The sequence below is a fragment of the Callionymus lyra genome, chromosome 6 (assembly GCF_982586985.1).
Source record: "Callionymus lyra chromosome 6, fCalLyr1.hap1.1, whole genome shotgun sequence".
Lineage (NCBI taxonomy): Eukaryota > Metazoa > Chordata > Actinopteri > Syngnathiformes > Callionymidae > Callionymus > Callionymus lyra.
In genome coordinates, this window is record NC_141823.1 from 11,062,748 (window position 1) to 11,075,052 (window position 12,305).

The 12,305-nt window shown below is 39.5% G+C and overlaps 1 protein-coding gene across 5 annotated transcripts in view; it reads right to left on the bottom strand.

Annotated features, from left to right (window-relative positions):
* kctd15b (potassium channel tetramerization domain containing 15b) overlaps nt 1-10,437 on the bottom strand; it is a 41,519-nt gene extending 31,082 nt beyond the window's left edge. Inside the window, exons 1-2 of one of the 5 annotated variants that reach the window (XM_087793597.1) lie at nt 10,373-10,437; nt 5,438-5,613 (exon numbers count right to left, since the gene is read on the bottom strand). In XM_087793597.1, the coding sequence (XP_087649723.1) occupies nt 5,438-5,601 (164 nt within the window). In that variant the 5' untranslated portion in view covers nt 5,602-5,613; nt 10,373-10,437. Of the gene's footprint in view, nt 1-5,437; nt 6,336-6,389; nt 7,068-7,087; nt 7,328-7,404; nt 7,847-10,372 lie in introns of those variants that run through there. The other 4 variants (XM_087793595.1, XM_087793594.1, XM_087793596.1 and 1 more) reach the window with 4 other exon arrangements.
* Nucleotides 10,438-12,305: the final 1,868 nt, after the last annotated feature.

Sequence of the window (12,305 nt, forward strand, 5' to 3'; positions counted from 1 at the left end):
ACATCCATCATTTATTCTGATTCTAATGTTTATTAAACTCAAGTAGGGCAACATTTTGGAGCCGAAATTTCCGGCGCAGACGCTTCTTCCTGCCTTCCAGTTGGAAATGAGGCACAATAACAATCAAGTGACACGTTACAGTTTTGCTGCATTGTTTGAAAAACAGCTGCTGGCGCGACACTGCTGCGCTGTTGTTATTACACTTCTAATGTCATCAGGTTTCGTAATCACCAGCGTGGCTTTGATGTCTTCTCAACAATAATGAAAGGTGACAACGTTGTCCGACCCCGACTCTGTCCCACTTCCCTCTAACTTCGTCTACGAGCGACGGTTCCATCAGGTGACCACGACGCGATCAGATTCATTGTTTATCTTCCTTGACTAGAAGGAGGAGAGCAAAGAAGGGTTCTCCCTTCTTCGCTCCGTCTTCTCCTGCCATCCTTTTCTTCTCCTCCACTCCTCCTCTCCATCTCCATCCTTCTGCCTTACTCGCTTTCTCTCTGGAAATCGATGCAAAATGCTTTATAAAAAACCAATACTCATCTCCCTGTTTGGCCCGAGGTGTTCCTTTCTCATATGGTCTTGCAATTCTTCCAGCTAGAATTTCACCATACCCCTGCAGGCTAACTCTGTTTTTCATCTCCACTTTTTTAAAAAGCAATTAAAATGCTGCCTGTTTTTCTTTTTCTTTGCACCCCCCCACCCACCTCCCTCTCCTCCCTTCACTCCCGCAATCCTTCCCTCTTGGTCTCTGTATTTTTTTTTCTTCTCCCCCCCCCCTAGTTAAATCTCCGGATGTGAGGACAGTGTTAACAGGTACGTGGAAGGTACACATTATAAATGGTGGTTCATTATAAAGACAAAAAAAAAAAAGAGGATTTGAACGGAAACAAACAAGCGAGAGATGAAAAGGGCGAGAGAACGAGAAGTGGGTGGAAGAAGTTGGAGAGGACAGGAAGGACCGAGAGCGGCGGAGCCAAGTGAGTGCAGGCATCGGGGCAGTAGGTGGGCAATATCTGGCAGCGTCCTCGCCGCCGCCGCCGCAGTCGAGGCTGCCAGAGAATCTGCCGGGATGGCTTAGAGGAGCTAACTCAGGTAACAACCGTTCCATCGGAGCAGATGCTAACAGGAAATAAGCACTTATGGACGACCCTTCCTGCCCTCTTATGTCTAAACTACTTTATTAAAACAACGAGAAAAAAATTGCTGAATATCACCAACAACTGTCAAAAGTATAGCCCTATATTCACGTGTACGTTTAGAAACAATCGTTCAATTTTTCCCATCAATTCTGTCGCTTGATTAAGTATGAATTCGATTCATTGATACTAAGTGTACTTTATTATTTACTCATAAAATACGCATAATAATCACCAAAATCAAGTTACACCCACTATAACGATTTAACTTTTATTAACTAGTTTAACTGAGCTGCACGGCATGACTTCGGTTTAATCGATTTTAAAATGTCATATAAATATTGTGAAGGGTTTTGAAGAAAGAATCATCCTCCTCAGCAGGTTCTGTCAGAATCTAGAATATCTACATCCAGACCTTGAAACCAAGACCAAGAGATCTTCCAGGACCAGCCATTATATTTAGTTTTATTGTATTTATTTGAACTATGTCAATAAATAAGATGGATCAAAGTTTTTTTTTCATAAACCTAATGGTATAAAAAAAACTAAGATTGAGAGGCTGTTCCATCCTGACTCGACAAGACAATGACATATATATTAAAACAATGTTGCACAGATGCAGGCCTTGTTTGGACTTATAGCCACAGGCAGCAATGTCCGTGTTTGACTCGACTTTATAAGAAAAACTCAACAAAATTCCAGAAGTTAAAAGATTTCTAAGTGGAGATGAACAAAGTACATTTTCAGCCTTAAATACGAGTCTGTAGTCATGATATTGCCCTTTTTTTAAACATTTTTTGGAAACTAAAGGACTTTTTAGATTAGAGAAATGACAAATATTTGCACATATTTTTTAACATTTATGAGAAGTTAATAACATGCACTTAGTAAGTGGATCATTACCAATCGTATAGTAATATAAAAGCAATAAAAAGTTATTCGATCCAAGTCCACAGTTTAAATTGAAAAATGCTGTTTCTATACTTGAAAAAGAAAGTTTGAAGCTACTTCTAAAGGTTTGATTATTTATAAAATATATTGTATTCTTTCAAATTATAAACTAAAATCAACCAGTTTATAACTGAAATCAACCAATTTTCCCGCATTATAATATAAAAATGATATATATTATTTTTTTATTTATAAAGTTGCCAAAACACTTTTTAAATGTTTTTAAATAAACTAAATTCAGATTTTAATGCTAATTATTAGTTCAATGGTTCTTTTATTAACTTCTGATAATAATACTTACGACACAACATCTCATTGGAAAATTGTATTCTGACTAAATCTTCACTTTCAAGATTCGATTTGGTTGGAATAGATTTTCCAATAATCACTTGAAGAACATTGACAACAATGCTACAAGACAACGAACGACATGCTTTTTAACAAGACCCAGATGTACTTTATAAGGATGACCCCCCACCATTGATTCGCAACAGATATAACAGCCCATTGTTGAGCATCATTGTCCCCCAACACGAGCTAATGGCCACATCAGTCACATGAACGATCTACTTGAGAGTAAATAAATGCTTTATTCACACACAGTTCTGAGAAGCGACACACTGTGTAAAGTTATAAAGAAAGGGTTATAACTTTTTTTTTTCAAGATGAAAGCTGCGTCGCATCCAACAGCAGTTTCTCCGTGATCAGCGCTGACAGGGAGGAGAAAAGCTTTACGGAGAAATGATGCGACTGGAACACATCTTGTTGACTCGTCTGATGTCTCAGTGGCGGGCGAGAGTTTTTCTGCTGCAGACGACTTCAACTCTTCTTTTCGGATTTCTGTTTCACGTTGAAACGCTAATGATGTCGTTCTGGTTTTATACGCTCTTTTTTTTTTTTTTACTTCCTGAATAACTTGATCGTAAAGACGGCTTTTAATCCAGGAAGTGTTTCACTAGAGTTTCGTTTTAAATGTCTTAAGTATTTTTTTAAGTTTTAGTCCCACTTTTATAGAAAACAATCTATTGAAGTATAAACATCTATATCTGACAGTGTTTGTTATTGGATCCTTTTGACTGAACTACTCGTTTAACTGCAAATGACAATTGTTTTTGTAACTATTAATTTGTATATTTTTGGCGGGAGATGTTGGGGCGGCATCTCCACCCAACCCTGAGCAACTGGGACACCAGGATTTGCCCAAAAGAACGTCAGCATCTTCCCAGTTTGTATAAGTATTATTTTAAAAGCCAGATTTAAGTTTATCGTCTACTTAGTGACAGCCAGGATCTAAAAGAATATATTTTTTGAACTCAAATATTCATATTCATTGCTTTATAACTATTGTCCTGTTACCATCATTTGTCGTCCAACATGGCCGCCATCGTCAACACTTCCTCTTTGGCGGATTCTTCCAGTAACAAGGTCATTACTTTCTATTACAACATAAGCCAAAACTTGAACAAATGACAGTCCGAAGCAAAAAAAAACATTCCCGACCCTCCGAACGTAATGACGCATTTTCCAAGCCAATTATAAAAACGTTGAGACCGTTGGGACTCGGAGGAACCTTTTTAAGAAGCTAGTTTGGCATGCCAGGGACAAAAGCTTCATCTTCAGCGAGCGAGAGAGAGAAAGAGAGAGAGAGAAAAAAGTCCAGTGGTTCTTTCTAAAATAGTTTCCTTGTCTCTGAACATTTCCCCCTAATTTCCCCCGGTTTCTACTCAACTGCAGACTCTCTTGAGTTTCACAGAGTGAGCATCAATGTTTCATGACCACTGTCCCTGAATATGGCCCCCTCGCAGAAGAAGATGGATCCCCGCACATTAGTTACTAGACTAACTTTCGCCCGGCGCGCTGCATTATTCAGCGGGCGATCTATTAAAAGTAATCATCAACTTGAAACTCTTTAACCCGGGCGCACCGCCGATTAGACCGTCGCCTCCCCCCCCCCCCTGGATCCAGGGCTGCCCTTCTGGACCGGACGTGGCCCCGAAAAACGCAGCATGTACACGGATCCGTCTGTGTAATTGTTTTGCTTTCTGCTGTCAGCCATTATCCTAATTCACACAAAAGGGCCCCTCCTTCCACTGGCTCCAGTGGAAAGAAGTGCCCCGGGGCCAAATGTACACTGAGGAGGCTGGGAGACAGAGTGTGTGTGTGTGTGTGTGATCCGAGGAGAGAAAGAAACCAAAAGAGACAAGGAGAGCAGGGAGAGATCGAGCTAGCCGGGGTTGAGCGAGGGAACATATGTGGATGAAAACAGAGGAGAGGACGAGGCATTCTAGCGGACGCTGCTCGCCGTCACTAAAAACACTGTTTGCTCTGACGTGCCTCCTGCTCTATGAGCCCCTCGCTCAATACCCCTCTTTGTTAAGACCAAAAAAACCCAAGAGAAACACATCATTGAGAAGAGAAATAAAAAATCTTCAGCATCAAAAATTCAATCCGCCGCATAACGCCCGGGTAAAAAAAAAAAAAAACTACCAAAATATGACAAAAACGATAAAGATGTAAGAGCAGGGATGAAACAAGAGACTCCTGTCAGCGGACTGCACTTGTATAAAGACTTTATTGTCAGGGGATGTTGTGGATTGTTTCCTGTAGCCAATTTGGCAGATTTTCTAAGAAACCTAGTGAGTGTTTACCTTGGCCCACATGGGGACGAGTCAGCTGACATGAATGGAGGAAAAACCTGCAGACTTTAGTAACTGACATGTCTGTTCAAAGACTGAGAAGTCTGGGGAGTAAAGCAGATGCACTTGAAAAGCCATTCTTAGCAGGATTATGGTGGGGTTTGAGGCGTCGAAAGAGTTGTGAATGGAGTTGCACGGAGAAGTGGAAATGTATTCATTTATTGTAGCGTGCGTGGATTTTAGTAGCATGACTACGAAACTACAGATGGTTAAAAGTTGTGCTCCAAGTGTGGAAAAATAAGAGTTTTTTTTACAATAATGATCAACTGTTTTTGTGGTAACTATTAAAGCAATAAAACAGCTTAAAAAGGAAAAGAAAAAAGATTTAAATGAGTTCAGTTGAAAAAGAAGAATGTTATACTAATGACTATTGTGGAAATAAAAGGCCTGTGTAAAATTCATAATAAAAAAGCAGCAAAATACAAACATGAATGAGAGAAAAGAGGTAAAACTACATAAATAGATGCAAGTTAAGTGCGATATAAAACCACCAAAATGTACAAATATCAGTCTTATTGACTCGTCAACAGCTCAGATGCAATAAAGAACAAAATCACATCCAAATATTTTTATAGAAAGTGAACGAAAGCCTCCAGCACTTTAATCTCCAACGTAAAAAAAAAACATTATTTTTGAAGAAGTCTGTCTTACCTTGAGTCTGGATACTTGGTGAGGGTCGCCAGGCTGCTGGTGTACATGTGTCCCCCGACATCGATGTGCACTGGGGCGTTCGCTTTGGTGAGCTGAGCCGGGAGAGGGATCCCCTGAGTGGCCAGGGGGGAGACCGGGGACCGGGTCAGAGACAACCGTGACATGCTTCTTCCCTCCTGAAAGCAAGTGTAGATAAAAGCCATGGGTGTGTGATTTTTCGCTTAAAAAGTTCCTTTTTACACGGAGACGCAGATCCTATCCTTCCTGTATGATATCAGATCACTTCCATGTCTGTCTGGTCGCATATTTAGCCTGGAAATTATTGCCACCGCTCTAATTAAGTATGTTTGCATCTTTTCATGCGGCACCGCGGGCGAGGATAGGAGGATGCTTATTAGAGAAAGTGAGAGATAGACAGATAGAGAGGGAGTGAGAGAGAGAGAGAGAGAGAGGCGATGGAGGGAGGGAGGGAAGGGAGGAATGCTAGGTGTCAGCCTCTAGGGGAATAAAACAAACTGCTGCTGCAATATTCTAATTAAAGGTCGCCTTATGTGTTGGATGTGATGCGCCCAGACACACCGGGAACCAATCTGAGAGCACGGAGGGAGGGACACACACTTCCACAAATATTCAACGCATTTTCGGAAACTTCCATATGCAACGACAAACACTCAAATCAAGAGAAGTTTTCACCAGATTCACCTTCAACCACCAAAGTATAACATGGATTTAAGGGGTAGGAAAGATAACAAAAAACAACTTTAAGATGTTCTTTTTTGATGATGACAGTTGAAAGGTCACACGCTTTAAAAACAAAAAAACAAATTGCCTTTTCCTGGCATACTTTCCCAATTCAATAACAAAGAGAGAAAACATTGAATAGCTTTATGGTTTGGGATCTAATAAGAGATGATTCGATTTCACCCTCCAGTGACCCTGCAGAGTTTCTGACCATCTTGTTGGTGCACAAATGTTTACTGTCACGACTGGTAAACTGAAGAGCCCCTTGTGAGAGTCCAGATCATCATCCTCCCTTCAGCTCTGGACGACGACGACGTGCCTTTGGGGCAATAAAGTGAGACTGAAGCTCTTTATGTCGTATTCTTTTCTCTCTCTCTCTCCCTTTTTCTTTTTTTTCTCAGGGTGTCGCCCGACTCGCAGCGGTATCATGTTCGTTTTAATACGATTACAGGAGAAGCGGATTACATTTCCAAATCCCAGGGAAGTAGTAGAAGGAGAACTTGAGGAGTTTTCTGGGAGTAGCCAACAAAAAAAACACACTAGAAGTCAATTCATTCAAAGGAGGATCAAAAAAACAAAACAAGTCTTTAAAGGCATCACAAGTTCACACGAGGAGCTGCCCCGATTCTTGCCTGATTAATTATACTTATAATACACATATAATCGATAGTATTAATATATCGATTAAAAATATATTTTTAAAAGGAGTAATCGGATGAGCGAATTCTCCTCTACATTTCCCCGCAACATGGCGTCTTATTCCTGGTGTACAATTTAAAAAAAAAACGCCGTCCTATCCGATGCCTGTCCAATAAAGAGAGAAACAACAACAACAACACCCTCCGTTGACAGCGATCTCCCGGGTTAAAAAGCTTGGATGTATTTCAACGTGGATCCATCAACCGTTACCGTTTCAAACATCGTAGGGAGTCCAGGAGGAGATCCGTGCCGGCGGTCAGTCCCAGTCGCTGCCTGCGCAAAACCCCCACGAAATTCTTTCCCGATTTAAAAAAAAGAAAAAGAAAAAAGAAAAAGATCTCGCTCCAGAAAATCGCTACTTAATAAACCTTTTAACCAAGACCGGAATCGGAGAAGAGAGAGAAGGGGGGAGACGAGAAAAAAAAGAAGGTACGAGCTGAACTACGCACGACTGGATGTGTCGGAGCTCGTGTGGTAAAAGCTTGAAGTTGAAGCTGAGCTTCTTTCTCTCAGGGACGCGTCCTTACCTTGTACATAGATGAGTCTCGATCCCTTCTTTTTTCTGCTCTTGTTTTTGGGATGCGCGTTTTTTCCTTCTTCTTTCTTTCTTTTAAAAAAAAAAAAAAAAAAGAGGAATAAAGAGTGCGCTCCTGCTCCGTGTATTTCGGCTTCTAAATGAAAAACTGCCCCTGTGTGGTTTGTTATGGGAAGAAGACGAAAGAAAGCCAATAATCCGTCTCTAAATAACAGAGCTGAAAAGGAGAAGAAGAAGAAGAAGAAAAAAAGATCTCGCTCCGGGCTGCCCAGGAGCCTCTGGGCCAGGGATTAGGCTACAATTAGCTCAACTCCACTCTCTCACTCCGGTGGGTTTTTTCTTTTTTTTTTTTCTTCTATTTTTTTTTTCTCAAGGAGGAAAAGCGAGATATGCCCCCACTTTTTTCCCCCCAAATCGCGGCTGCACTGATATCATAACTAGAAGTCAAGTTTGGAAACACATTCAGATCAGAGCAGCAGCAGCAAAAAAAAAGCAGATTGTGATCACTGTCATTCTGCTCTGACGTCACACCTCCCCGGGCATCACTCACAAAACTTGTTGATGAAATAAAGAAATATGTTAAAAAAAAAGAGAGATATATATCCTTGAACCAATATATTTCATGCGGCGATTTCCCCTCTTTCTCCCTCTCTCCCTCTCTCTTCTTCTTCTTCTTTACTCCCCCCCTTTTTTCTATCGCTCTTAATGTCTAGAGTTGTAACGACAATTTCCCTGCAGGCCGTTCAAAATCCAATGACGTCCGTGGACGCGCACGCACGCACGCACGCTGCCGCAGAAAAAAGCGCCCTCACAACCCGCCCGCAGCCAAATGCGCCATTTCAATTATAGCGCAGGGCTTTAGATGGAGATATCTGCCCCAGAACACCCCCCTTCATCCCCCCCATCATCTTCATCACTCCTCCTCCTCCTCACTCTCAAATGAAAGAAGACAGCCTCCAGACTTTTTTGGGGGGAATATATAAGATTCAGGGGTGATTATTGTTTAAAAAAAATAAAAAAAAGTAATGGCGGGTGTGAGTTAAGAGTCATCCAGGTGCATCCGAGATGATCACTTATGTATTTGTATGTTTGTTTACTTGCGGGTAAATAACTGTGAATAATTGATGCAGCATCGAGACCAGTAATTACTCTGGACCAGCATCCCAGGGATATTTCTGGGTCTCTGGCGCCAACCAGTGTAGAAACATGTTAATGGTCGATCATGTTGAACATGCTTCACCTCAGAGCACCGGTGTAGTTTCTCCCTCTGTCGCCTCATTTTTTTGAACGACTACAAAAATAAAAAAGGATGGTCTGAAGACCGAAAGTGACGTCAGGGGTTGATGATTCAGTGATGTACACATCATCAAAATACTATTCCAACATCCAGCTTTATTTTGCCTTCACTCTACTTTATTTTAAAGTGATAGTTCACCAAAAATCACAAGTTTTCTATTTACTAAGGGTTGGGATTATCAGAGAAATCTGTTCCTTTTTAGATTTATAGACAGAAAATGTATGTTCATTTTAATGTAGTGACCATAGCCTCAGTTGTCACACTTAAAAACATCCAATTACTTTTGTGATTCTCGTCTGTGACCTCCCTTTTGTATTGAGAGGAATTGTCCTTAAAAAATATTTTTAAAAATCTGCATATTTTAAGATCATTTGTAGCAGAAGCTAACAGTATCTCGGCTGCTCCCCTGATGTTTTTCCTCATTCAAACATATTGCAAGAGTCAGTACGCAGGGTTTAAAACAGTCTTGAATAATTATAGACTTGTCTCATTTTTTTTTCAAGAAACAATTCCTAATGTCGAGGCTTATCAATACAAGATGGACGTTGCATACGAGATGTATGGAGGTATTTGGAAGTTTTTTAGTTTCTCTTTTTGGACGAAGATGAAGACAAACTGAGGTCCTGACGCTACAATAAGATCAACAAACATTTTAATCACTCTAAAAAGGAACAGATCAATCCCGACCTTCGGTCTTTGAGTGTAAATTGAAATGAGCAAAGTTTAAATTTTGGGCTAAACTAACTCTTTAAGTCCCTTAACTGTCGCTAGTCGATCACTATAGATCATATATATATATATATATATATATAGTCGATCACTATAGATCATATATATATATATATAGTCGATCACTATAGATCATATATATATATAGTCGATCACTGTAGATCATATGATCTATAGTGATCGACTACATATATATGATCTATAGTATAGATCATATATATATAGTAAGTAAGTAATATTTATTTATATAGCGCTTTTCCAGACCAGGGTCACAAAGCGCTTAAACAAACAAAACAATACTCAAAAAAGTACATACACTTTAAAGATCAAGATAATACTGAGAACAACTTAGTCGATCACTATAGTTCATATATATATATATAGTTGATCACTATAGATCATATATATATATAGTCGATCACTATAGTTCATATATATATATATATAGTCGATCAGATAGATAGATTTTACCTTACCTTACCTTACCTTACTTTAGATAGATAGATAGATAGATAGATAGATAGATAGATAGATAGATAGATAGATAGATAGATAGATAGATAGATAGATAGATAGATAGATAGATAGATAGATAGATAGATAGATAGATAGATAGATAGATAGATAGATAGATAGATAGATAGATAGATAGATAGATAGATAGATAGATAGATAGATAGATAGATAGATAGATAGATAGATTGATTAGATAGATAAATAGATAGATAGATAGATAGATAGATAGATAGATAGATAGATAGATAGATAGATAGATAGATAGATAGATAGATAGATAGATAGATAGATAGATAGATAGATAGATAGATAGATAGATAGATAGATAGATAGATAGATAGATAGATAGATAGATAGATAGATAGATAGATAGATAGATAGATGGATAGAGAATTATTAGATTAATAGATTTTGTTACCTCAGCCGGTTTCCTTCGGGAAATAGTTTTCACAATTAGAAACACCAATAAAGATGATACTTCATAGAAAAATTTCATAAGAATAACAAGAACAAAGTCTCTATAAGAATAAAGGACAAGATTACACAATCTAAGTCTAAAGATAAAGAACAAAGCTCAGAGACAAATAACAAAGACAAAGGACACAAAGATTAACATAGAACAGAATGTCAAGGTACTTTCGCATCACTCAGAGTTGTACAATCTAATTACACGAGGAATGAATGAGTCCCTGAGTCTATTAGTGTTGCATCATGGGAGGAGCATTCGTTCACTCCATCTGCTTCTCCGCTCACTGATGACAGTGTTCAGAGGATGATGTCATCATCCATGATGGACAGTAGTTTGTCCAGTGATCTCCTCTCAGCAACTGTCACCAGTGAGTCCAGAATAACGACTGGATTTGTTTCTTTTTGTATCATGATGATCATCCCTAGATCCCCGTTGATCTCCCTCAAACTTCAGGCTTTATTAAGTATCTTCATCTTAAATTGGACTAAAACTTAACCAATGTGTTATTTTCTTGTCACCTTTAAGACTCGGTACACAGCAGCAGTATTTGGCCTCTTATGAATTTAAGGTACGGGTTGTTGGCGAAAGAATATCCTTCATAAATGTGTCTAAACATGTTGTCATCTTGAAAATCTGTAAGAAAGACAAGAACGACGTCAACGCTTCATCTGTATTTAGCTGTTAAACTTTCCACAGAGCAAGTATTGAGGAGGTGTTTGACAGCAGCAGTGCTGCGAGTGTGAGATCGTGTCTCTGCGCTTCAAGCGGGTTAACTGCTCATAATTAGGCTCAGAGCTCCCCGTCGCCCCCTCTGGCTCAGCTCTGTTGTTTCCAGAGGTACAGACCGGAGGGCAAACTGGGATTTTTTTTTTTTTTTTTCTCATTAAAGGAAACAAGCCCCGAGATAGTTCAATTACATGACGTATGCTGGGATGTTGTAAATTTAAAGATTTAAATAGCTTACAAAGTGGCCCTGGGCCCCATCAGTTAATTTCCTTAATTTATGGATTCTTGTGTGTTTCGTGAAGGAGAGGAAGTAGGTCAATCTCAGAGCGTTCAAGATCGAGTTCCCGGACCCAGACGAGTGTGTCCTCTTGACCAGCTACTTTTTTTCTGCTGGGTTTTTTATTTTTGTTTCATTTTCGCACGTACAGATGCAGAATAAACTGTTCCGGCTCAAGTAATACGATTATAAATGTTTACTGTTGAGATAACAACTCTGACCAAAGGGATTATCGCGCTGAATTGAAGTTGCAGTTTTTCTAAAACCCAGACACATCTTGCGATTTGCATTAACGCCCTCTCGCTCTGTCCAAATGCCAAGATACGATGTCCCACAGCGATCCGAAAGGTCATCTGCCTTCAGCGATGAGCCTCTATCTCGTGGTGATTCTACCTTAATACACTGGATATAATTCTCAGCCTGACATGAGTAGATAAGAAATCTACATGTGTTTAGCGGCATTTTTTGGCATTTCCAGCATCAATTGTTGAATCTTGATAATGTTACACAAATGGACTTCATTTCCAACAGATTATCTACAGTTTTTTTTTTTAAAAAGCTCGAGGAGACATTTCATTACTTGCATCCTCATTGTTGGCGGTATTTCGATATGACCGACCAATCCATGGAGTTGATCCTGGATTTGGTGCCACTCTCAAATCTATGTCTAGGAGATCCTGGATCCAACAGAATTCTCCAGAGGGTCTTCAGGGCGGTAGTTAGAACTGGGGATTGGATATATAAAAACATGTTCAAACCTCTTACTATGATTAGGAATTCTGGTCACTTTCTTCTTAAAATCCTGGAGGTTTGAAAATAGTTATCAATCCATTGAATGTCTCCTTGTTATTAAATACTGCCGACCAGTCTTAGTCCAGA